The sequence below is a fragment of the Salvelinus sp. IW2-2015 genome, unplaced genomic scaffold (genome assembly GCF_002910315.2).
Source record: "Salvelinus sp. IW2-2015 unplaced genomic scaffold, ASM291031v2 Un_scaffold16312, whole genome shotgun sequence".
Lineage (NCBI taxonomy): Eukaryota > Metazoa > Chordata > Actinopteri > Salmoniformes > Salmonidae > Salvelinus > Salvelinus sp. IW2-2015.
The window spans coordinates 728,971-756,549 of record NW_019957531.1 but is presented as its reverse complement, the minus strand read 5'-3'; the positions used below and the strand labels follow the sequence as shown (position 1 = coordinate 756,549).

At 41.7% G+C, this 27,579-nt stretch overlaps 2 protein-coding genes across 7 annotated transcripts in view; both read right to left on the bottom strand.

Annotated features, from left to right (window-relative positions):
• The window catches only part of LOC112080405 (equilibrative nucleoside transporter 1), a 287,889-nt gene that overhangs the window by 18,795 nt on the left and 241,515 nt on the right, over window positions 1–27,579 (bottom strand). The window contains exon 1 of one of the 6 annotated variants that reach the window (XM_024146162.2): window positions 5,613–5,765. The exons of 2 other annotated variants lie outside the window; for them this stretch is intronic. The gene's annotated coding sequence lies outside the window, so the exon portion shown is untranslated. Of the gene's footprint in view, window positions 1–4,097; window positions 4,326–5,612; window positions 5,766–27,579 lie in introns of those variants that run through there. 3 more of the 6 variants (XM_070442556.1, XM_070442557.1, XM_070442558.1) reach the window with 3 other exon arrangements.
• Window positions 17,738–27,579, bottom strand: part of LOC112080404 (sulfotransferase 6B1) — a 26,301-nt gene continuing 16,459 nt past the window's right edge. Inside the window, exons 5-8 of the mRNA XM_070442539.1 lie at window positions 27,380–27,575; window positions 26,968–27,059; window positions 24,771–25,008; window positions 17,738–18,387 (exon numbers count right to left, since the gene is read on the bottom strand). Of these exons, the coding sequence (XP_070298640.1) occupies window positions 18,260–18,387; window positions 24,771–25,008; window positions 26,968–27,059; window positions 27,380–27,575 (654 nt within the window). The 3' untranslated portion in view covers window positions 17,738–18,259. The remainder of the gene's footprint in view (window positions 18,388–24,770; window positions 25,009–26,967; window positions 27,060–27,379; window positions 27,576–27,579) is intronic.

Here is a 27,579-nt window from a genome sequence, read left to right as displayed (position 1 = left end):
AGTTGGTAATTGAAAATATCCCTCTAGTGGTGTGGGGGCTGTGCTTTGGCAAAGTGGGTGGGGTTATATCCTGCCTGTTTGGCCCTGTCCGGGGGTATCGTCGGATGGGGCCACAGTGTCTCCTGACCCCTCCTGTCTCAGCCTCCAGTATTTATGCTGCAATAGTTTGTGTCGGGGGGCTAGGGTCAGTCTGTTATATCTGGAGTATTTCTCCTGTCTTATCCGGTGTCCTGTGTGAATTTAAGTATGCTCTCTCTAATTCTCTCTTTCTTTCTCTCTCTCGGAGGACCTGCGCCCTAGCACCATGCCTCAGGACTACCTGGCCTGATGACTCCTTGCTGTCCCCAGTCCACCTGGCCGTGCTGCTGCTCCAGTTTCAACTGTTCTGCCTGCGGCTATGGAACCCTGACCTGTTCACCGGACGTGCTACCTGTCCCAGACCTACTGTTTTCAATTCTCTAGAGACAGCAGGAGCGGTAGAGATACTCTGAATGATCGGCTATGAAAAGCCACCTGACATTTACTCCTGAGGTGCTGACCTGTTGCACGCTCGACAACCACTGTGATTATTATTATTTGACCATGCTGGTCATCTATGAACTTTTGAACATCTTGGCCATGTTCTGTTATAATCTCCACCCGGCACAGCCAGAAGAGGACTGGCCACCCCTCAGCCTGGTTCCACTCTAGGTTTCTTCCTAGGTTCTGGCCTTTCTAGCCACCATGCTTCTACACCTGCATTGCTTGCTGTTTGTGTTTTAGGCTGGGTTTCTGTACAGCACTTTGAGATATCAGCTGATGTAAGGGCTTTATAAATAAATTTGATTTCTCCTCACTGAACAAGCACTTTCCGTTTTGTAGAAATGTGTCACTGACTTGTGTATATCTGGTCACATTTCTTTTGTCAAGTTGGCTTTTATCATTTGATTTTTGAGGAGATGAGTAGGAAACAGAGTTAAAAGGTACTAAAGTTGTCACGATCGTTGTACGAACTGGAAGCATACTCGGACCAAGGCGCAGAGGATGTTGAGTTCCACATAATTTATTAGAAAGTGAAACTTAGCAAAACAAAACAATAAACTAACAACGAACCGTGACTACAGAGGTGCTACGTGCACTAACTTAAAAACAATATCCCATAAACACAGGTGGAAAAAAGTTACCTAAATATGATCCCCAATTAGAGACAATGATTACCAGCTGCCTCTAATTGGGAATCATACACAATCACCAACATAGAAAACAAACCTAGAACCCCACATAGAAATAATAAACTAGACTAACCCCCCAGTCACGCCCTGACCTACTCTACCATAGAAAATAAGGACTCTCTATGGTCAGGACGTGACTAAAGTACTCATATCAGACAATAGTGGCTAGTTGGTGGCTAATTCAGTGGCTAGTTGGCCAGCATGAAAGCAGACCAGACAAAACCACTGTCATATATTTAAATGCTGAGCTTTTAATCACATGCTGAGAGTGCACCAAAAAGGGGAAATGAAATGTGGCCAATTGACAAGAAACAAAAGTAGTTTCAAACATAATATAATTTGTGTGAGTAGCAGACAATGCCAACTGTGAGCTTTTGAATTCTCTAATGTTAGAGGGAATTAGTCAGCCAAAGTAAAATTGGTATTGCTTTTCCCTTCACCTGCATTGGAGAGTGGAGGGAAACATTTAAGTTATATTTATAAACTAGCTAACGTGGAAACCATTTAAAATCTACCCGTACTCTTATGATAGTTAAGACATTATAGTGTTTACTATTATTAAAATAGTAACATAAATCACCCTGCAGAGTAAAGTACATTTTACAGTATTTGTTGCACAGCTCAGTGCTATTTTGTGTGAGCAAAATTGAGCCCTATGTCTCACATCAGCCTGGTCTCAGAGCAAAACATATTATATTTTACTAAAATCAGTGATACCCCATTTAGTATATGTTACTTTACGTTAGGCTACATTACATTTGTATACGTAAATCCGGAACACTCAAAGTAGTATGATATGTTACGTTTGGTATGACAGTAGGTCATACCAAACATACACAATTGCCTAGCAACCCAAAAGTTGCGTGTTTGAATCTCATTTTGGCTAATTAGGAACTTTGGACTACTTACTACTTTTTAGCTACCTTGCAACCACTTAGCATGTTAGCTAACCCTTCCCTATAACCTTAACACTTTAACCTATCTCCTAACCTTAACCCCTAATCTAACATGGCACATGATTCTAAAACAGTTGAACGTAATATATCATACTAAATAAGTCAAAAGTACTATATCATACTAAAGCAGTCAAACGTAATATATCATACTAAAGTGGTCAAACGTAATATATCAAATTAAAGAAGTCAAACATAATATATCATACTAAACCAGTCGAATGTAATAATAATAATAATAATAAACGGTCAAATCAAACTGGTGTATGTACTCATGTGTATATATATATATAAAAATAAATAATATGTTTTGCTCTGAGAACAGGTTGCTCTCATGACATTTATGGGAAGTATTCTACAATATGCTTTATCATGTTTTATCACTGCCTGAAACACTTTTTTCTTAAGAGCCCTTTCCCTTTAAATCAATGATTGATTAAAACCTCTCATACCGCCTTCCAGAACAAGAATAATAATAATAATAATGTGGCAGTCATGTTTTAACTGCTAAAACAAGGATGATAAAAATAGGCCTGGATAGTAGATAAGGAACAACAAACTGTAAGGCCAAGTAGCACCTGCACATTTGTCCTGTATGTGTCCTATGTAATGTGTGGAGGGCTTGGACACTGTTTCCAAGTTCCTTGTAAATATGTCACACTACAATGTAATCTATACTGAACCAAAATATAAACGTAACATGCAAAGTGTTGTTGGTCCCATGTTTCATGAGCTAAAGTAAAATATCTCAGAAAAGCTTATTGCTCAAAAATTTTGGGCACCTTGTGCTGGGGACAATAACAGGCCACTCTAAAATGTGCAATTTTGTCACACAACACAATGCCACAGATGTCTTGTTTTGAGGGAGTGTGCAATTGACATGCTGACAGCAGGAATGTCCATCAGAGTTATTGTCAGAGAATTTTATGTTAAGTTCTTTACCATAAGCCGCCTCCAATGTTGTTTTCTAGAATTTGGCAGTACGTCGAACCGGCCTCACAACAACCGCAGACCACGTGTATGGCGTTGTACGGGTGAACGATTTGAGATGTCAATGTTGTGAAAAGAGTGCCCCGTGGTGGCGGTGGGGTTATGGTATGAGCAGACATAAGCTATGGACAACAAATACAATTTTATCGATGGCAATTTGAATGCACAGAGATACCATGACGAGGTCCTAAAGCCCATTGTCGTGCCATTCATCCGCCGCCATCACCTCATGTTTCAGCATGATAATGCACGACCCCATGTCACAAGCATCTGTACACAATTCCTGGAAGCTAAACATGTCCCAGTTCTTCCATGGCCTGCATACTCACCAGACATATCACCCATTGAGCATGTTTGGGATGACCTGGAGCGACATGTACACAGCGTGTTCATGTGAAGGAGATGTCACACTGCACGAGGCAAATGATGATTACACCAGATACTGACTGGTTTAATGATCCACACCCCTACCTCTTTTGTTAAGGTATCTGTGACCAACATATTCATATCTGTATTCCCAGTGAAATCCATAGAAAAGGCATCCAGAAAAATGTATATTGGGTATGGGAATTTATACAATCAAAAAACACCATAACAGACCTGGTTTAGTTTATGACAGGGCAGCCTGTGAGACAGCAGCCTGTAGGCTTTTGTTAGATTCCTGCACTGAATCATATAATCTAACAGTCATGGCTGTCACTCTGAAAAAATATTTGTGTAGTTAATCAGACATGTTAAATTTGCCTTCCATATTGGAAGAACAGCCCTGGTTTAAGATAATAGTCCCATACTGTTGTAAATACAGCACATAGCCATCTTCAGATGCAGAATCAATATGACTTACTGTATGTGACGTGAGCTGACGTGACATGATGTTTTGTTAAGACTGATTATTTCTTGCATCCATGAGCAGGGTTGTTAAACATAGATTGTATCTACTTACAAAGCTTAGCTACTCCGTAGTTGTGCTGTCCTCATCTCACCTGTTGTTGGTCATACACTGAAGTCATGGAGTTATTGTATGTTTCTCTCTTTCAATTCAACCACTACACATGTAGTCTTATCCCCTTCTCTGAAATACCTCTTGGAACAACCTTAGTCGAACAAATAATACCCTGACTTCAGCTCTTGGAGAAGTCCTTGCTGCTTGCGCTGCAGTTTCTCTATTACGCAATTGATTATTCCTGTGCTAGTTGGTTTTTACATGTTCATGTCACATTTCTTCTTCCCCCTTAAAGAGACAAGTGTATTTTTCAATGACTAGTTATAGGAGAGAATGTAATGCATATTATTGCTGGCTAAAAATATATTGTTTGCATACACTAGAAACTTTCCTTTAGCATGCCTAGTTTACGACTACTATGGGTTTTCTTTTACATAATCAGGCTGGGAAATATTTTCTGATACTCTTGCTGTTGAAGTGCACAAGAAGCGAGAGTCAGGTTTTAATTATCACTGTTAAAATGAAATGTGTGACTTGATTTTAAGGAATATTTGAATGGTATTTCAACATGTAACAAAATATTATGCAAGGCTCTATCCATGCTAGTACACATGAGCATTCCGAGTGGAAATCATTAACTGGATTGATAAAGATATTGACCATGAGTTTTTGCCCTGGATGAAATGGCTGATTGACATCAACGTGCAAACAGGAAAACCTTTATTGTACATCCCTTGAATGAAATTTTAGAAAGCTATTTAAAAGCTCTTACTTCCCAAACACAAACAATATGTGTCATTATAGAGTGATCAGACCAGTCTTAAGTGTTATTGACTGTACGATTGTTTATCCCATGTGTAACTCTGTGTTGTTTTTGTCACACTGCTTTGCTTAATCTTGGCCAGGTCGCAGTTGTAATTGAGAACTTATTCTCAACTGGCGTACCTGGTTAAATAAAGGTGAAATATATATATATTTTAAATTAAGTATTGTTGTCAAAAATGTAATTCATGGAGGAAGGATAAAGCTTTATCTAGTTGTATACAACATGTTGCCATATTTTTGATACTTGCTTTAGCTCTCTGTCAAAGTCTACTAACTTGCAATCATTAATAAGATAGATAGATAGATGTCAGCTGCAGTTAAACGATATTCAACAATGTATGCTGTGTATATTTACTTGTCTACTGTCACTCACAATAACAGGCGACAATAATTACACATAAACAAACAATAAGACACTACAATGGCAGTAGAGGAAAAGTTGCTGAAACATGCAGATTGGAGCTAATTGTCCATATTATTGATCATTGCTGGTTTGACAAATGTGTTCACATGGTTTGAGAAAGGCTAAACGGTCTAGCTGTGCTTTACGTTGTACTGTTATTCTAAGATAGGTGTTGGTGAGTGTGTGGTCTTTCTAAAAATGACAAACAGAGGAAAGATTATGTCTCTAAGTGAGACAAATCATTTGACTAAAAGTAAATAAACCTAAGGAAAGGTGTAAACACTTACTTGCAATCGTCTGTCAGGACTATGTTCACCGGCGAGTGATGTCTCAACAGCTGAAGTTCAAAGACCAATAGGGCCTTATCTGACGTGATCTGTGTTCAATGGGAGTGGTAAAAAACACAGCAATCTCAATAATGACTAATGACAAAAATATTTGCAATACATTATATTTAATCTACCTAGTATGGAATAAATAGAATAGCCCCAAAATTGCAAGCATCAAGTTAAATCAAATGCACCTTGAACACAAACATTGGAAGTTGTTTTAAATATTTAACTAGGTCGGCTAGGGACTCTTCTACTGCATGTCATGCAATCACTAAAACATTCCATTCAACAACTGTCACTCTTTCTCACTTTGTTTTGCCAAATCCTTATTGATGTCAACAATACATGATTTAAATTAAAGTAAAAGTTGTGCGTCCATATATCAAGTTAGGTTTTAGGCTCTCATTTAAAGTCACAAACTGGAGTTTTTGTTTCAGCCCAATACGCTGGGAAAATGAATCACATGGCCACTTTCCTGCCATTCATTTTTGTCCCACGAGCACAAGAAACCAAGAGTTCGCTCGTTAGATTAGTCGTAACAGGAAAAACTGTTGCAATGTGGTATACTAGGAGATCAGCTGGTGGACGAGCCCATTGCCAAATGTGTAGATAGGGTTTGTCTTTTTTTATTTTTTTTATCTAACTTCTTAATGACAGGCATCTGTTTTACCCAAGAACTCACAAGTTCATGGAGCCTGAAATTGTGAGGAAAATAATATTACGCTAAGGCTGTTCTTCTTCGTCGGTGGCACTATCGTGCCGATTCATGGCAGTTAAAATGCTTTTGAATAGATGCTGGATGCTAAAAAACCAGCTAACAAACTTACTATAACAAACTATTTGGATGAAACAGTCTGTGGACCCCTGGAAGAGTAGCTACTGCTTCAGCAAAAACTAATGGGGATCCAAATAAAATACTAAAAAACATCCTAGATAAGTCCAAAATATGCTAAACCCTAACCTACTTTAAGCCTTGTTTAAATTAAAATAGCAGACTATTGACTGATTACTAATACGTTAATTATCAAAGTTCAATAGACTAAGATCTATTGAATCAGCTATTGAGAGTGATTAGGTGGAGGTTTTAGAAACAATGGTCATATACCCACCCAGTTAGCCAAATGATGGAGTATGAAATAAAGTTTATTTTTGGTTGTTAGTGAAAGTTGAAAATACGTATTTTAAACAATTGTTTACAGACAGATTATTTCACTTATAATTCACTGTATCACAATTCCAGTGGGTCAGAACTTCTTTGGGCTGCAAGCCCGATGTCGGTACACTTATGACAACAGCCAGCTCAAGTGCAGGGCGCGAAATTCAAAATATATTTTTTAGAAATATTTAACTTTCATACATTAACAAGTCCAATACAGCAAATGAAAGATAAACATCTTGTGAATCCAGCCAACATGTCCGATTTTTTAATATTTTACAGCGAAAACACCACGTATATTTATGTTAGCTCACCACCAAATACAAAAAAGGACAGACATTTTTCACAGCACAGGTAGCATGCACAAAACCAACCTAACTAACCAAGAACCAACCAAACTAACCAAGAAACAACTTCATCAGATGACAGTCTTATAACATGTTATACAATAAATCTATGTTTTGTTCGAAAAATGTGCATATTTGAGGTATAAATCAGTTTTACATTTGCAGCTACCATCACAGCTACCGTCAGAAATAGCACCGAAGCAGCCAGAGTAATTACAGACACCAACGTGAAATACCTAAATACTCATCATAAAACATTTCTGAAAAATACATGGTGTACAGCAAATGAAAGACAGGCATCTGTGGATTCCAGCCAATATTTCCGATTTCTTAAGTGTTTTACAGCGAAAAACACATATAGCATTATATTAGCTTACCACAATAGCCAAAACACAAGCCATTTACCAGCAGCAAAAGTTAGCAATGATAGATACACTAGTTCTTAATGCAATCGCCGTGTTAGAATTCTAAAAATAACTTCATTACGACATCCAGCTTAGTTATAGCGAGAGAGTGCCCAAAATCTGGGCGCAAACTACTAGTTCACATGTTCGACAGATATATGAAATAGCATCATAAAATGGGTCCTACTTTTGATGATCTTCCATCAGAATGTTGTACAAGGGGTCCTTTGTCGGGAACAATCGTTGTTTGGTTTTAGAATGTCCTCTTCTCCAGTCAATTAGCACGGAAAGCTCGCAAAGTGGCGCGAAGCTCTCCTTCCTGAACAAACGCAGACAAAGCAACACGCCTAACGTCCCGAAAAATTTTCAATAATCTAATAAAACTATATTGAAAAAACATACTTTACGATGATATTGTCACATTTATCAAATAAAATCAAAGCCGGAGATATTAGTCGTCTATAACGACAGCTTTACAGAAGGCAATACCAGGTCCATTCTCGCGCGTTCCAGAAAACAGGAAATTGGGGTCCCGTCATGCCAAGAGCTTTTATTCGACCTCAGATCATGTTATACACTCCATTTCTTCTCTCACTGCCTGTTGACATCTAGTGGAAGGCGTATGAAGTGCATGTATACTAATAAATATCAAGCACATTTATAGGCAGGCCCTAGAACAGAGCATCGATTTCAGATTTTCCACTTCCTGTCAGGAAGTTTGCTGCAAAATGAGTTCTGTTTTACTCACAGATATAATGCAAACGGTTTTAGAAACTAGAGAGTAATGATAATATGCATATTGTATGATCTAGAAAAGAGTACGAGGCCGTTTAAATTGGGCACAATTTTTTCCAAAGTGAAAATAGCGCCCCCCTATTGACAAGAAGTTTTAAGTCCCAAGTCCAGTAGTGACCGTTTTTACTTCCCTTTGGTGGAGTTCAATGTCCGCTCACCTCGAGCTGCAACTTCCCGCGCTATTCAATGTCCTGATCCCTGACTTTGCTTGTCCCGATCCCGCGCTGCTGCTAACTGGTCTTTCTATAGCCGAAGGCTCTCCGCTCCCAGCGCCATTATTAGCAAGCTAGCCAATCTTCCGTTCCCCAGCAAAACGTTGGTGGTCTTTCTCCACTAGCGCCGAAGAATGAGAATAGTATTACACAGAAAGTCTCTCTTCCGTTATCCAGTAAATTCCACTGATTTCAGGTAAGTCACATTATTTCTAATTGTTTTATTATGTGATCTTTGTTGTGTCTTTGTTCTGTAGGCTTTTTTTTATCATGGCACTCTATTCAGACGTGATTTACATCTGTTAACGTGATTGTTAGTCCCGCCTCTTCTGAAAAACAAGGTGGTTTATTGGACAACTTTGTTCTGTTTACTGGTTGACTGGGTCAGTGGAGGGACAATGACCTTAACCAATAAACTATCCCATACACAACAACTAGGATGGGTTTCTAAAATGACTTGGATTGTGCCTTTCGCTTCTGGAGAATGAAAGAAACTTGATATGAAAACCAACAGAACATGAGAGAAATGCGTGTTAATGCAGCGTTTCCCAAACTAGGTCCAACTGACTACAGCCTAAGCACTTGAATGGCGAATGGGAGGTGGCCTTTAATTATGAGTTGAGATTGAGAAATAAAAACAGTAGCTCTTTTAAATCATGGCAGTTTTTTAAAACACAATTGCATTTACAATTGTTATTTGTTGCACAATGACTGGGTTCAGGGCCAGCCCTCCCACTAGGCAAGATGAGGCGACACTTTTTTATTTATTTATTTATTTTATTTCACCTTTATTTAACCAGGTAGGCTAGTTGAGAACAAGTTCTCATTTGCAACTGCGACCTGGCCAAGATAAAGCATAGCAGTGTGAACAGACAACACAGAGTTACACATGGAGTAAACAATAAACAAGTCAATTAAACATCGGTAGAAAAAAGAGAGAATCTATATACAATGTGTGCAAAAGGCATGAGGTAGGCAATAAATCGAATAATTACAATTTAGCAGATTAACATTGGAGTGATAAATCATCAGATGATCATGTGCAAGAAGAGATACTGGTGTGCAAAAGAGCAGAAAAGTAAATAAATAAAAGCAGTATGGGGGTGAGGTAGGTAAATTGGGTGGGTAGTTTACAGTGGACTATGTACAGCTGCAGCGATCGGTTAGCTGCTCGGATAGCAGATTTTTAAGTTGTTGAGGGAGATAAAAGTCTCCAACTTCAGAGATTTTTGCAATCGTCTCCAGTCGCACAAGCAGCAGAGAACTGGAAGGAAAGGCGTCCAAATGAGGTTTTGGCTTTAGGGATGATCAGTGAGATACACCTGCTGGAGCGCGTGCTGCGGTGTGTGTAGCCATCGTGACCAGTGAACTGAGATAAGGCGGCACTTTACCTAGCATAGCCTTGTAGATGACCTGGAGCCAGTGGGTCTGACGACGAACATGTAGCGAGGGCCAGCCGACTAGGGCATACAGGTCGCAGTGGTGGGTCGTATAAGGTGCTTTAGTAACAAAACGAATGGCACTGTGATAAACTGCATCCAGTTTGCTGAGTAGAGTATTGGAAGCTATTTTGTAGATGACATCGCCGAAGTCGAGATCGGTAGGATAGTCAGTTTTACTAGGGTAAGTTTGGCGGCGTGAGGAAGGAGGCTTTGTTGCGGAATAGAAAGCCGATTCTTGATTTGATTTTGGATTGGAGATGTTTGATATGAGTCTGGAAGGAGAGTTTGCAGTCTAGCCAGACACCTAGGTACTATAAGATCCACATATTCTAGGCGGAACCGTCCAGGGTGGTGATGCTAGTCGGGCGTGCGGGTGCAGGCAGCGAACGGTTGAAAAGCATGCATTTGTTTTACTAGCGTTTAAGAGCAGTTGGAGGCACGGAAGGAGTGTTGTATGGCATTGAAGCTCGTTTGGAGGTTAGATAGCACAGTGTCCAAGGAAGGGCCGGAAGTATATAGAATGGTGTCGTTGCGTAGAGGTGGATCAGGGAATCGCCCGCAGAGAGAGCACATCATTGATGTATACAGAGAAAAGAGTCGGCCCGAGAATTGAACCCTGTGGTACCCCCATAGAGACTGCCAGAGGACCGGACAACATGCCCTCCGATTTGACACACTGAACTCTGTCTCCAAAGTAGTTGGTGAACCAGGCAAGGCAGTCATTAGAAAAACCGAGGCTACTGAGTCTGCCGATAAGAATATGGTGTTGACAGAGTCGAAAGCCTTGGCCAGGTCGATGAAGACGGCTGCACAGTAATGTCTTTTATCGATGGCGGTTATGATATCGTTTAGTACCTTGAGCGTGGCTGAGGTGCACCCGTGACCGGCTCGGAAACCGGATTGCACAGCGAAGAAGGTAGGGTGGGATTCGAGATGGTCAGTGATCTGTTTGTTGACTTGGCTTTCGAAGACCTTAGATAGGCAGGGCAGGATGGATATAGGTCTGTAACAGTTTGGGTCCAGGTGTCTCCCCTTTGAAGAGGGGATGACCGCGGCAGCTTTCCAATCCTTGGGGATCTCAGATGATACGAAGGAGAGGTTGAACAGGCTGGTAATAGGGGGTGCGACAATGGGCGGACAGTTTCAGAAATAGGGGGTCCAGATTGTCAAGCCCAGCTGATTTGTATGGGTCCAGGTTTTCCAGCTCTTTCAGAACATCTGCTATCTGGATATGGGTAAAGGAGAAGCTGGGGAGGCTTGGGCGAGTAGCAGCGGGGGGTGGGGCTGTTGGCCAAGGTTGGAGTCGCCGGAGGAAGGCATGCCCCCATTGAGAAATGTTTGTTGAATTTTCGATTATCACGGACTTATCAGTGGTGACCGTGTTACCTAGCCTCAGTGACGTGGGCAGCTGGGAGGAGGTGCTCTGTTTCTCCATGGACTTTACAGTATCCCAGAACTTTTTGGAGTTAGAGCTACAGGATGCAAATTTCTGCTTGAAAAAGCTGGCCTTTGCTTTCCTGACTGACTGCGTGTATTGGTTCCTGACTTCCCTGAACAGTTGCATATCGCGGGGGCTCTTCGATGCTATTGCAGTTCGCCACAGGATGTTTTTGTGCTGGTCGAGGGCAGTCAGGTCTGGAGTGAACCAAGGGCTATATCTGTTCTTGGTTCTGCATTTTTTGAACGGAGCATGCTTGTCTAATATGGTGAGGAAGTAACATTTTAAAGAATGACCAGGCATCCTCAACTGACGGGATGAGGTCAATATCCTTCCAGGGTACCCCGGGCCAGGTCGATTAAGAAAGGCCTGCTCGCAGAAGTGTTTTAGGGAGCGTTTGACAGTGATGAGGGGTGGTCGTTTGACCGCGGACCCGTGGCGGATACAGGCAATGAGGCAGTGATCGCTGAGATCTTGATTGAAGACAGCAGAGGTGTATTTGGAGGGCAGGTTGGTCAGGATAATGTCTATTAGGGTGCCCATGTTTACGGATTTAGGGTTGTACCTGGTGGGTTCCTTGATGATTTGAGTGAGATTGAGGGCATCAAGCTTGGATTGTAGGACTGCCGGGGTGTTAAGCATATCCCAGTTTAGGTCACCTAACAGAACAAACTCTGAAGCTAGATGGGGAGCGATCAATTCACAGATGGTGTCCAGGGCACAGCTGGGAGCTGAGGGGTGTCGGTAGCAGGCGGCAACAGTGAGAGACTTATTTCTGGAGAGATTAATTTTTAAAATTAGAAGTTCGAACTGTTTGGGCATAGACCTGGAAAGTATGACAGAACTTTGCAGGCTATCTCTGCAGTAGATTGCAACTCCTCCCCCTTTGGCAGTTCTATCTTGACGGAAAGTGTTATAGTTGGGTATGGAAATCYCAGAATTTTTGGTGGCCTTCCTRAGCCAGGATTCGGACACGGCAAGGACATCAGGRTTGGCAGAGTGTGCTAAAGCGGTGAKTAAGGCAAACTTAGGGAGGAGGCTTCTGATGTTGACATGCATGAGGCCAAGGCTTTTTCGATCACAGAAGTCAACAAATGAGGGTGACTGGGGACATGCAGGGCCTGGGTTTACCTCCACATCACCMGAGGAACAGAGGAGTAGTAGGATGAGGGTGCGGCTAAAGGCTATCAAAACTGGTCGCCTAGAGCGTTGGGGACAAAGAATAAAAGGAGCAGATTTATGGGCGTGGTAGAATAGATTCTGGGCATAATGTGCAGACAGGGGTATGGWGGGGCRCGGGTACAGCGGAGGCAAGCCCAGGCACTGGGTGATGATAAGAGAGGTTGTATCTCTGGACATGCTGGTCTCAATGGGTGAGGTCACCGCATGTGTGGGGGGTGGGACAAAGGAGGTATCAGAGGTACGGAGAGTGGAACTACGGGGTCCATTGCAAACCAAAACAATGATAATGATAACTAGCCTGAACAACAGTATGCAAGGCATATTGATATTTGAGAGATACTTGGCGGCACTTGTATCTGTTCCTCCGACTTTTAGCGGAGAAAATAATTGTCCCGAGGCCAAACCGATTGCCAACCCCTGCTGTACATAATTTAGCGGGGAAGGGGGTGGCAGGGTTTTGGTCCCGTCCAGGGCCGGGCCTAACTAGGCTTACAAAAGCACATGCTTGATCCAGTACCAGCTTTTTGAGAAGCTGCTCCTGCGCTCTCTGACAGGTGATAGGCTTTTCCGCTCCTCAAATTAGGCTCTGTATGCTAACAAAAATATACACAGGCCAATTTAATTTGACTAAATTATGCAAATTAACATCCCTAATCTTAGTACCTAGAATTTTGGGAGGCATTTTAGAATTTGGGGCTGAATTTCGGCACCCCTTGATCGGCTACTATACCGCCGGGGGAGCCCCAGCCACCAGCTCATAGCCGTTGCTGCAATTCCCACCCCCTACCCCATTCCTGCTTCTCTAGAAGTTCACTCCCACTATCCTTGGTAGCTATGGTGATGTGTGTGTGTTTCTATGGGATTGGCATTAATAAAAATGATTCTGACAATTCAAATATTGTATGGTTTTTTCTGTTTGTCTGTGACGAAGACGATTAGTGATTAATGCAGTAGCTTAACCTAGCCTGTTAATGTTAGCTAGTTACAAGTGAAAATTATTTCAGCTAAAAGTAAACTACAGAGATTTGCATCAAAATGTGCTACCATGTCTGAGACAAAAAAGGAAGCTAATATGAAAAATTTAAGAAATTAGAAAAGAGGCACAATCTCTAAGCCAAAGAAAATCGCTGCTGAAATGTATCACCGTGCAGCAATGTCCGAGTCCCTGTTAGCTGGTACTAGCAGCGAACAGGGCGAACTGGAAGAGTTTGAGCCACCCACTTCCACCAATGATGTCAGCTCTCTGGGTGGACAAGAACAGGTGGTCGTACCAGGCCTAACCACACCTCCAAACAACGCTGGCGGAGACTCTACTATCTTGGACCCGGACTCAAATTCGTCGCTCCTCGTCCCCGATGACAGTGGTGCTGCTGCTAAATCCGATTCCCAGACACATTTTTTTTTAAATTCCCAGTCAGTGGACAAAATATATTAATGGATCTTTACCAGATATGTTAGTGCAGGCTGGGCCACATTAGGATATGGAGGGGAATTTCCCAAGAGATCAGGGGCAACAAACATTTCCGGTGGACCAATACAATAGGAGGATGTCGAACGGGGAGAGAGAGGAGAGACCATGGCTCATCTATTCCAAGCAAAACGTTTTCTCTGCAAACTTTTTTCACACGAGTGCAAATCTGTGCTGGTCAGGGATGGAACCAGGGACTGGAAGAAATCTGTGCCATCTCCTCAGCTCACATGATAAGTCGCATGACCACCTAGATAGTTTCTAGAGGTGGAAGGAGCTGGAGATCAGGCTGGTGTCCAAGGAAACTATCGATGCCCAAGTCCATCGGGCTATTGACCGAGAGACTCTCCACTGGCAGCAGGTGCTGCGACGGCTCATTGCCCTGATTTGCGTAATGGCTACCCAGAACATTGCGCTACGTGGGACCACCAACAGGCTGAATGAGCCAAATAATGGGAACTTTCTGAAGCTTGCGGAAATGCTGGGTATCTTTGATAGAATCATGAAGGCGCATGTAAGGAAAGTGCAGTACAAAGTGCCACATTTTCTCTTGTTCGCAAGCTGTTTTCCCCCAATCAATGCACAAAGAAATATTTTTTTTTAACAATTTTAAGAGACATTGGTGATTTTATCAATGTAATCAGATTGGCTATGGTATTGATATTGAACATATTATATAGCCTACTAACCAGGGGTGTTAAAAATTGTGTTTAATTTGTAGTGTAGGCCAATGAATTGGGCTGCTATTATGTTCTGTTCCTCCAACTTTTAGCTGAGAAAATTTGGCCCAAGGCCAAACCTATTGCCAACCCCTGCTGTACATAGTTTAGTGGTGGAGGGGGGCAGCAGTTTTTTTTGTCTCACCTAAGGCATGAGAACGTCCAGTGCCGGCCCTAACTGGGCTTACAAAAGCACATGCTTTCACTCCAGTACCAGCTTTTTGAGTAGCTGCTCTTGCGCTCTCTGACAGTTGATAGGCTTTTCCGCTCCTCAATATAAGCTGTGTATGCTAAAGAAAATACACACAGGCCAATTTAATTTCACTAAATTATGATAAGGGGAAAAAGCTAACTGGTAGCCTAGCTAACAAATAGCTAACTAACTAGTAACTAGGCTAGGTTGCTAGTTCCAGTTAGTTTTCTCATCGTGAATTAAGCAGGTAGAGTAGCTACCTTGTGGTATAGTTATGTGAAATTACAATATTTTCTTGCAATTTTGATTCATGATTTATGCATTGACAGTTTGAAAGTGATCACCGACCAACACTCTACCACCATGTTGGGTCTGGACTGTGAGGGACCGCCACTTACAACCCAATCTGCACCCATCGCATCGTCCATAATAACAAACAGGGCAGGCAGGGGTTTTGAGGGTGTGCAACTTTTATTTTCTGTTAAATAAAAAAAATTACGTTCGCAAAGATTGGCCACATTTGCATCCTTCTTGTGATTGGAGCTCTGGGTTTGCTGCGCAAATCAAATAATCCTCTTATGGGTCTTCAAAAGGGTTCTACTTAGCACCAAAACAAGTTCCCCTACAGGGACAAATATATTAAAGATTGGATTATTATTCTGTTTTGTAAATATTGCAAGTGATTTGTTTGTGGAAAATGCTCAAAGAACTTTTATCAGATTTGTGTTGACTTGATTAGGATTAGAGTGGTTGCCGCAACCAGGCAGGCAGGGGAGGAGTGTTGTCAGTAGTTCCCAAAGCCACAAAGTCAAAATTGTCTATATCATTAAAATGAGGCTCTGTAGCAGTCTGTAGCTAGTGACTGACAATTGACTGTGACTGACAAGTAAATCTACTTGTTGCAGTGAGTTACCACGTGTAATCTCAGGGACAGGGTTGTATTCACTAGACATAGAGGCACACGTGTGAAAATTGGGGGGGAAGTACTATGTCAATTTGTCCAATAAGAAATACCTGCTTTCTTTTGTTGCAAAACATTTATAGGTTTTTCTATGACGTGAACTAATTAATATATCTATGCCATATTTTCTTTTAATGGAAATATTGGTGGGGAAAACTCAAAGAGAATATACATCAAAACCACTACACTACACACTGAATGCACCATAATTGTAACGTGTGTGCTGGGAGTCGGGAAGCAATTTCAGGGAGTGAATAATTTAATAAACGAACGAAACATAATACGAAACAAGAAACAAACAACGCACAGACATGAAACTGAAACAGAAACAATAATGCCTGGGGAAGGAACCAAAGGGAGTGACATAAAAAGGGCAGATAATCAAGGAGGTGATGGAGTCCAGGTGAGTGTCATTAGGCGCTGATGCGCAATAATCAGCAGCCTGGTGACCTAGAGGCCGGAGATGTAGCACACGTGACAATAATAACCAACCCCATAATGAGTTTTGAGCAACACACACATTTGTCATAACATTTGCGCTATGATCAGGTTATGGGGTACTTCCCATATCTTGCTCTTATTGCATGGAAAACCATGGTAGTTGAGCATACTTTTGTAGAGTAAAGTTTATTTGATTTCAGAATCAGTTTCAGCATCAGTCTACAGCATTGCTATTCACAGTGCCATCCGTTTTGTCACCAAAGCACCATATACCACCCACCACTACGACCTGTATGCTGTCATCAGCTGGCCCTCGCTACATATTCGTCGCCAGACCCACTGGCTCCAGGTCATCTACAAGTCTTTGCTAGGTAACGCTCCGCCTTATCTCAGCTCACTGGTCACCATAACAACACCCACCCGTAGCACGCGCTCCAGCAGGTATATCTCACTGGTCATCCCCAAAGCCAACACCTCTTTGGCTGCCTTTCCTTCCAGTTCTCTGCTGCCAATGACTGGAACGAATTGCAAAAATCGCTGAAGTTGGAGACTTCTATCTCCCTCACAAACTTTAAGCATTAGCTATCTGAGCAGCTTACCAATCGCTGCAGCTGTACACATCCCATCTGTAAATAGCCCATCCAACTACCTACCTCATCCCCATATTGTTTTTATTTACTTTTTTTGCACACCATTATTTCTACTTGCACATCATCATCTGCACATCTCTCAAGCCAGTGTTAATTTGCTAACTTGTAATTACTTCGCTACTATGGCCTATTTATTGCCTTACACATCCTTACGCCATTTGCACACACTGTATATAGACTTTTTCTATTGTGTTATTGACTGTACGTTTGTTTATTCCATGTGTAACTCTGTGTTGTTGTTTGTGTCGCACTGCTTTGCTTTATCTTGGCCAGGTCGCAGTTGTAAACAAAAACCTGCTCTCAACTGGCCTACCTGGTTAAATAAAGGTTAAATAAAATTTAAAAAATTGTTAAGAGTGTTGGGATGCAGCCCATACATGTTCTTAGTGCAGTTGCATTAACAATATTCTCTGGATAAGAATAAAGCAACAGTCTATAAAGCTAGTCCCTTCTTTCATCCATTGCATAGCTACAGTTCCATTGGGTTATTACAGTCTGAAGTCAAACAAGCTAAATCAACATTTCTGGAGACAGACATACTTTCTGTAACATCCAACAAAATGACATTATGCTTTATTCCAAAAATAACTAACTTTTTATGAAATTCATATCAATTTACTATTCATATTCAGGTAAAATTAGTAGAAAAACACTGCAAATGCTGCTGGAAAATATGGTTGGTTATTCTGTTTATGTTTTTTCGACAGCACAGACCTCAAAACAAATCAGGGGGGGAAAACATATTCATTCAAAAAGAACAAATCATAGTTGTTATGCTGGAAAGTTGATGGTTGATGTTAATTCTTCCCTGTTCTTGTTGTTTCTCCATTGAACAAAGAGACAGGATGTTGTTTATACCAAAACCTAGCCTGTGGTTAATCAATTAGAATTCATTGCAGTAAAATTGGCCGAATACAAAGTATCCCTTTTCAGGCTTCAATATGTAGATAGTTTGGACCAATGAGAACTTGCCACATGTAACTATGAGTCCAAACTGGAACCCCTACACAGATTCTAAACAGATGCTGAACTGAAAAACAACTAGTTGCATTGATCTCTAGTTTCTGTGCGTTGTAAATTTATCTTTGAGTATTCTTACAGAAGGTTTAGGCCTACTGTAGACATGAGCAACATTTTTCTATTTCAATCTTCTGAATATGCTTATTCTGCATTGGATCTGGAAATTTCAACTCCCTACTTGCAGTAAATATCATATTTTAACTTAGCCCCCAGTTTAGTGTGAGCCAGGTGCTTCTCAAACTTCTCGTCCATCTGTTTACTTTGGGCTTCACTTAGATGGTTCTTCCAATCTCCAACTTCACCTAGGCAGAAAAGCAAGGGGGACAAATCAAAGGCGAAGATCAACTTTTTGGACCTGTGAAAACATCAACAACTGACATCACCAAAATCCTTGTATATTCACTTTGAAATGTTTTACAAAGCCTTTACTACAACCCTTTTCAGTTGTTGTTTGTTTTGGGTGGTTTCAGTCTCCTCTTCACCAATTGAAAGGTTTCCTTGATATTACTAAGGGTGTCCCAAAGGGGTTGATTTTGGCTTTTCTATAAATACAAACAACATTGGTTGGTCTGTAGGTAATTGTAATTTCCACTTGTATACAGATTATTCGGTTGTGCATTCTGTTGACAAGGCTGTCTTGGAGCTACAATCTGCCTTTTTTGCGTTGCAGAAAGCCCTTGTTGAACTGAAATTGGTATTTTCCAAAAAGCTCTGATGGTTTATGCATTTGTACATCAGATGGTGCCCACATTTATTGTGTTCCCTCTTATAAATATCTGGATTGACGAGAAGCTATCTATCAGAAAGCATATTGATTAATTAGTAAAAAAGTGAAGAATTAAAATTGGCTTCCTTTATAGGAGTAGGGCAAGCATTTCATTAAATAGCAGAAAACAAATAATTCAGTCAACATTCACACGGCATGCCAGGGTTGTGGGTTTGATTCCTACGGAGGACCGGTATGAAGATGTACTCACTACTTTAAATTGCTCTGGATAAGATTAAATAAAACGTAAAATACTGGTTATATTATATATTATAACTCCTTTTCCCAGAAAGGTGAGTTCCAGTCCTTTCTAGAACTTTGTAGCATTACTAGTAATTGTTTTTGGCCATCTCATCAAAAATAATTCCTTTTGGGTATGAGTATTTAGGTGGAAATCATACAAGCTAGCAGACCCGGTGTCAGGGAATTCTAATTTGGAGATCCCTTTGATCTTCACTGAGTTATAGTGTACTCTGAGTATACCAAACATTAGGAACACCCAAATACTTTTGGGTATGTCTATGTAGGTGGAAATCTATTTTTTAAAATTATCATTCAAGAGGTTAACCGGTCAATTGCAACTAACATTGTCTCAACACAAGGTGATTTTTTGTCATACCATTAATATGCTCTAAAATCACCCGCACTGCTAATCTCAATTGCAACCACTTCTGCCACCGTATTAATGCTCACAAAAGTGTTCGATTTTAGTCCTGGATGCTGCCAACATTTTTCAAGACTATTTGGTGGGTATTATCTTTGGTATAAACTAAACCTACTATTTGAGCAGACTAAGCAAAGACTTAACTATTGACAATCCTTCCGTACAACTGAATTGAAGTTTTTCCTTGTTTACCACAGAGAATCTACATTAGCAATTTACTCTACACATTTTATGAATGGAAGCTCATGTTGGTGTACTTATTTCTCATTTCCAATTAATGTAATCCATGAAGAAGTAATACAGTACTGTCATTTCTTATTTAAAAAAATATATACAGTGGGGAGAACAAGTATTTGATACACTGCCGATTTTGCAGGTTTTCCTACTTACAAAGCATGTAGAGGTCTGTAATTGTTATCATAGGTACACTTCAACTGTGAGAGACGGAATCAAAAAGAAAAATCCAGAAAATCACATTGTATGATTTTTAAGTAATTGGATCTTGAACTTCTTCCATTTTCTAATAATTGCGCCAACAGTTGTTGCATTCTCACCAAGCTGCTTGCCTATTGTCCTGTAGCCCATCCCAGCCTTGTGCAGGTCTACATTTTTATCCCGGATGTCCTTACACAGCTCTCTGGTCTTGGCCATTGTGGAGAGGTTGGAGTCTGTTTGATTGAGTGTGTGGACAGGTGTCTTTTATACAGGTAACGAGTTCAAACAGGTGCAGTTAATACAGGTAATGAGTGGAGAACAGGAGGGCTTCTTAAAGCAAAACAGGTCTGTGAGAGCCGGAATTCTTACTGGTTGGTAGGTGATCAAATACTTATGTCATGCAATAAAATACAAATTAATTACTTAAAAATCATACAATGTRATTTTCTGGATTTTTATTTTACATTCAGTCTCTCACCGTTGAAGTGTACCTATGATAAAAATTACAGACCTCTACATGCTTTGTAAGTAGGAAAACCTGCAAAATCGGCAGTGTATCAAATACTTGTTCTCCCCACTGTATCTCTGAACTGTCCACATCTAAAATTGGTATCTAAATCAAGCCAATCATGATTGAGTTAATATAATCTATGTTTTAATTCAATTATATTTTAATCAAGGTATTTCATGTGACAAATTATATTCTAATGTGTGACATTTATATTTTAAATCATGTTGACATTTAAGATGAAACGTTTGTATGAATGTTTAATCTAATATTCTTACAATAATCCGTTTAGATCAATTACCTGCCTTGCAATTTCCAATGTTACTTATAGGTCAATATATCATTGGCAAGGACCCATGCCAAATATTTTTCCTGTAGTCCACAATCATCTCCTTTGTCTTGATCACGTTGAGGGAGAGGTTGTTGTCCTGGCACCACACGGCCAGGTCTCTGACCACCTCCCTATAGGCTGTCTCGTCGTTGTTGGTGATCAGGCCTACCACTGTTGTGTCATGGGCAAACTTAATAAGTTGTTGGAGCTGTGCCTGGCCATGCAGTCGTGTGTGAACAGGGAGTACAGGAGGGGACTGAGCATGCACGCCTGAGGGGCCCCTGTGTTGAGGATCAGCGTGGCGGATATGTTGTTACCTACCCTTACCACCTGGGAGGCGGCCCGTCAGGAAGTCCAGGATCCAGTTGCAGAGGGAGGTGTTTAGTCCCAGGGTCCTTAGCTTAGTGATGAGCTTTGAGGGCACTATGATGTTGAATGCTGAGCTGTAGTCAATGAATAGCATTCTCACATAGGTGTTCCTTTTGTCTAGGTGAGAAAGGGCAGTGTGGAATTCAATCGAGATTGCAGGATCTGTTAGAGCGGTATGCAAATTGGAGTGGGTCTAGGGTTTCTGGGATAATGGTGTTGATGTGAGCCATGACAAGCCTTTCAAAGCACTTCTTGGCTACAGACGTGAGTGCTACGGGTCGGTAGTCATTAAGGCAGGTTACCTTAGTGTTCTTGGACACAGGCTCTACGGTGGTCTGCTTAAAACATGTTGGTATTGCAGACTCGGACAGGGAGAGGTTGAAAATGTCAGTGAAGACACTTGCCAGTTGGTCAGCGCATGCTCGCAGTACACATCCTGGTAATCCGTCTGGCCCTGCGGCCTTGTGAATGTTGACCTGTTTAAATGTCTTACTCACATCGGCTGCGGAGAGCGTGATCACACAGTCTTCCGGAACAGCTGGTGCTCTCATGCATGATTCAGTGTTATTTGCCTCTAAGATAGCATAGAAGTAGTTTAGCTCGTCTGGTAGGCTCGTGTCACTGGGCAGCTCTCGGCTGTGCTTCCCTTTGTAGTCTGTAATGGTTTTATAAGTCCTGCCACATCCAACGAGCGTCAGAGCTGGTGTAGTGCGATTCAATCTTAGTCTTGTATTGATGCTTTGCCTGTTTGATGGTTCGTCGGAGGGCATAGCGGGATTTCTTATAGCTTCCGGGTCCCGCTCCTTGAAAGTGGCAGCTCTAGCCTTTAGCTCAGTGTGGATGTTGCCTGTAATCCATGGCTTCTGGTTGGGGTATGTATGTACGGTCTCTGTGGGGACGACGCCATCGATGCACTTATTAATGAAGCCAATGATTCCTCATCAATGCCATCAGAGAAATCCCGGAACATATTCCAGTCTGTGCTAGCAAAACAGTCCTGTAGCTTAGCATCTGCTTCATCTGACCACTTTTTTATTGATCTAGTCACTGGTGCTTCCTGCTTTATTTTTTTTTGTAAGCCGTATTCAGGAGAATGAAATTATGGTCAGATTTGCCAAATGGAGGGCGATGGAGATCTTGGTATGCATCTCTGTGTGTTGAGTAATGGTGGTCTAAAGTTTTTTCCACATTTAACATGCTGATAGAAATTTGGTAAAACGGATTTATGTTTCCCTGCATTAAAGTCCCCGGCTACTAGGAGCGCCGCCTCTCGGTGAGCGTTTTCTTGTTTGCTTATGGCAGAATAAAGCTCATTCAATGCTGTCTTAGTCCCAGGCTCAGTCTATGGTGGCATGTAAACAGCTACAAGAAAATACAGATTAAAACTCTCTAGGTAGATAGTGTTGTCTACAGCTTATCGCGAGATACTCTACCTCAGGCGAGCAATAGCTTTAGACTTCCTTAGATATCGTGCACCAGCTGTTATTTACAAAAATACATAGTCTTACCAGACGCCGCTGTTTTATCCTGCCGGGACAGCGTATAACCAGCAAGCTGTATTTTGATAGTGTCATCGTTCAGCCACGACTCCGTGGAGCATAAGATATTACAGTTTTGAATGTCCCGTTCGTAGTTTAATCTTCCGCGTAGGTCATCAATTTTATTCTCCAAAGATTGCACGTTTGCTAGCAGAATAGAAGGAAGTGGGGGTCACCTACGAATTCAACAATGATGTGTGTTAAGTGAATTTGAAGGACAAAATCTGCCTGGGTCAATAGTTCAACAAGGCAACAGTAAATATGTCGTCTGAGCCAATTGAAACATCGCGTGACCAAAAAAAATTCAGTTATTGTGTTTGACCACAGATTACCCATTATATTGACATGATACTCCAGTGGCTGCTCTAACAATGAAAATAAATATATTCAGAAAGGGAATTCAGTTAGCCTGAGTGCCAGTCTCTTTAGATAATCCACTCCCTGTACTCCATGTCATGTGTCAATGAGACTGGCCTTTCTGCCATCTTCAAATATGAACATTTTGTCATTGGGTGTGTTCCTAAATTCATTCTGGAGTATCAGAGTACGTTCAGAGTGCGCTCTGGGCGTTCATAAATTCAGAGCATTGCCAGATTGTCAGTTCTTAAATTCTGTGCATTTTGCTCTCAGAGCGTTCAGAGCGCACACTGGACGCTCTGGCTGAGGAGTAGGGTTTGTTCTGAATGGCAGCCAAGCCCCAAGCTAACTGGCTAAACACAAATGAGAGAACACCTCACTTTGACTATTTTACTCACCCTAGAAGAGCTGGTTAGACTTTTTTTTCATGTAAACTAGAGCGTTAGTGACTGTATATGTGCTGCTAGCCACAATTGAATTACGTTTTTTCCCCGACGTTTACTGATACCTGTCAAATTCAATGGGTGTTGCGCTTTCATGAATTCATATTTTATCTACTCTCTGGCACACTCTGAAATCAGAGTAGATAGCCAAAGTGAATTTATGAATTTATGAACGCATCCATTAATGAACAGAGCATTTGATCACCCTCACAGCTATCCTCCAATCAAGGATTATGCAAATGTTGGAACCGTTTTTAGTTTGTCCAGTCTTTCAAAAGTTGCTAGCTCACGTCTAAATTCTTAAAGTAAATGCATACTGCATTTCCAACTACTAATCGCCTTAATTTTGATTTTAAGCCTCAAAGTACAACAACTTGCCTAGCTAACAGATAATTGTCTCTTTTTGTCTTTGTTATAAATTCTAAATCTATTTTCGAGGCGCCACATGATGTCATGGAAAATATGAATAGTATTTTCAACAACCAATGAGCAACTCTGCCATAAATCCAGCACATATTGAACATTGAGATTGTCTAAAGGCCAATCTCTTTGGCAATAACAAGGAGTGGCAAAGAGTGCAATTTTAGCTAAAGAGACTGGTACTCAGACTAGAATGCAGTCAGGAGGCAAGATCAGGTGGGACCATTCTAGGCAATAAAGCTGCAATATGTAACTTTTCTGGCGACCCAACACAATGCACATAATGGGAGTTATCGATCTGTCATTCTCATTTAAAATAAGTCTAAGAAGCGGTAGATCTTTTCTATTTGCGCTATTTCTATACTTCCGGTTCTTACATTTAGTTTTTGCGTCTTCTACTTTCAGTTTTTTACACGAGCTTCAAAAAGATGAAAATACAATATTTTAGGCTATGGAAAAGATTTTTCACAGCGGTTCAGATGGTAAAAGGATTCTCTACAAAATGACGGCTTGTTTTGTCACATAAACTGAAATTAGGCAAAACTATTAGAATTTTAGCAACCAGGAAATGACGGAGCGATTTGACATTCTCATTGACCTCCATACAAAAACACCAACTGCTGGAAAGACAGATTTTGGCCCAAGTTATCCCTGACTTCACCTCTTCACTGGTGTGATTATTATTATTTAAATAAAAATTATTATTTAAGTAAATTACGGACCGAGACCATTCCACAATCCCCTACCTGATTTCATCGTGGGGGACAATAATGAGAGGAATAAAGTAAAGTTTTTGTTTTACAACATTACCAACATTTTGTGAATACAATTTATTAGAATTATTATGAACTTACCTTTTCGGAAAAACACATTGCCATGTTTTCCATGGGTGTTCTTGGAACTGTCCTTCATAGCATTGAAGGTGCTCTGCCCTGCAATTGTCTGGACTTGCTCTTCAGTCAATGGGAAACCAAAGAACTTGGATATCTGCTGCACCCCCTGACCTAGATTCTGAAGAATAAACAGAGTGGAGTTTAAACTTGTACATCCAACTTTGTGCATTCCACAACTCTCAAAAAAGCCAGGAGGACATCAATGTGATGTAAGACAATGATAAAATTGAATGTTAATGACATATAAATGTACATTACTCACACATAATTAGGATTGTAAATCTCCCAGTAATTTACCACATCGGAAATGTTGGTAATTAAAATCCTTAGTGTCGATTGATGCACCCGTGAGTCAATTTAATTAACATAATACAAACATCTGTCTATGCCTGAATATTTTTATTAACGTCTTAATATACACTGCTCAAAAAAATAAAGGGAACACTTAAACAACACAGTGTAACTCCAAGTCAATCACACTTCTATGAAATCAAACTGTACACTTAGGAAGCATCACTGATTGACAATAAATTTCACATGCTGTTGTGCAAATGGAATAGACAAAAGGTGGAAATTATAGGCAATTAGCAAGACACCCCCAAAAAAGGAGTGATTCTGCAGGTGGTGACCACAGACCACTTCTCAGTTCCTATGCTTCCTGGATGATGTTTTGGTCACTTTTGAATGCTGGCGGTGCTTTCACTCTAGTGGTAGCATGAGACCAGGATGGCACATCAATGCGAGCTGTGGCAAGAAGGTTTGCTGTGTCTGTCAGCGTAGTGTCCAGAGCATGGAGGCGCTACCAGGAGACAGGCCAGTACATCAGGAGACGTGGAGGAGGCCGTAGGAGGGCAACAACCCAGCAGCAGGACCACTACCTCCGCATTTGTGCAAGGAGGTGCACTGCCAGAGCCCTGCAAAATGACCTCCAGCAGGCCACAAATGTGCATGTGTCTGCTCAAACGGTCAGAAACAGACTCCATGAGGGTGGTATGATTTTATATCTTTAACATGTTATGAAAACTCAAAAAAAATCTGGTAGTTTACTGGTACATTTCAAAAGTTAGGCCTAATATTTTCACGTCTACACCCGCTCCCCCTCTCCGGCGCTCGACATGACCGGTTTACTAATCACTGGCTCTGATTACCATCATTACGCACATCTGGCACCACCGTTACGCGCACCTGCGCCTCATGAGACACACCTGGACTCCATCACTTCACTGATTACCTCCCCTATATCTGTCACTCCCTTTGTTCCATTCCCCAGGCAGTATTAGTTATGTGTTTCATGTCCTGATGCTACTCTTGTTTTGTATCGAGCCAGCACACCAGTCCGTTCAGCAGTCTGCCCAGGTCAGCGATGCCTGTTTGTCTCTCCCGGACAAATATGACGGAACCCCATCTAAATGCAGTGGCTACCTACTCCAGTGCTCCCTCTATTTTGCACACCATATGGGAATTCCCACCAGGCAGGAATTCCCTGCTGGAGTGTGGGCACAGACAGAACAGGAGTTGACTTAGCGAATAACATCCTGCGCCAAGGTGGGCCACCAATAGAGAGATTGAATGGTACATCTGATCTATGGATGTCCAGTGATGACAGCTGTGTGTGCCCAGGTCAGCAACCGATCCCTTATCCCATGGGAATGTAGATGCGCTCCGGAGGACAGGTAGTGGGTGCGTGTTTCCTCTCCAGAGCCTGGAGAATGTCCACATCTACGTCCAGACCACAGGGGCTACGACTCGAGAGGGTATGGGAAAGCAAGTCCCTGGCATGCGGTTTCCCAGTCCGTGATTCTCATCCTTGACCATGAGATGGTGGGGTATGGCGTTTGAGCCATGGTAGGCCGAGGATGATCTTGTGAACTGATGCACAATGAAGAGAATGTTTTCCAGGTTAATGGACTCTACGGTGAGTTGTGTGTGTGACGGTTCCGGATCCTAGTGGCCAATTTATTAATGGCTTGGACGGGAACGAAGAGGAGAGCGGGTATAAGGTGATGTTCAGAGAGGAGGTAACGGTCTGGTCAATAAAGTTCCCGCGCGGCACCGGAATCCACTAGCACTTTAGAAACAGTACATGACGGACAGCCAGCTAGTGTGATCAACACTGAAAAGGGTTTGGCAGAAAATGATGAAGATTGGATACGCACACCTTCCCCAGGAGGTGGAAGATCACGTGACTGTCCCTCTGCTCTTGTGGATCCCGAGTGGGACGTAACGGACACTGCTGAAATTGGGGTTCTCCTTGACCACAATAAGGAAAGAGCCCCAGCAGTTTCCGTCTGCGTCGCTCAGCCGTGGGGAGACATGTGACCTTCACCTCCATCGGTTCTCTGCTACAGAGTCGTCACTGAGGGAGGAGAGAAGCGATGAGGGTACCAACGCTCCCGAAGTAGGTTATCCAAATGGATGCCATCGTGATGAGTGTGTCCAATGAGAGGCTGTCATCTCTACATGCCAGTTCATCTTGACCTCCTCACGCAGTCCTCTTCTGAATAACGTATGGAGTGCTGGCTCATTCCATCTGCTTGAATGCTGCTACTGTCCGGAAGGTGAGCGCGTACTCGACAGTCTGATCATCCTTCCGTAGTTGAAGTAGGCCTCACTCCCCTCTCTGTCCTCCAGTGGATGGTCAAAGATACCTCTGAACAGAGCCATGAACCCCTCATACGAAGCCAGTGCCTCCTCTCCTCTCTCCCAGACTGCCGTAGCCCACACCCGCCCAGTCAGCAGAGAAATAACCGTAGCAACCTTGGACCTCTGG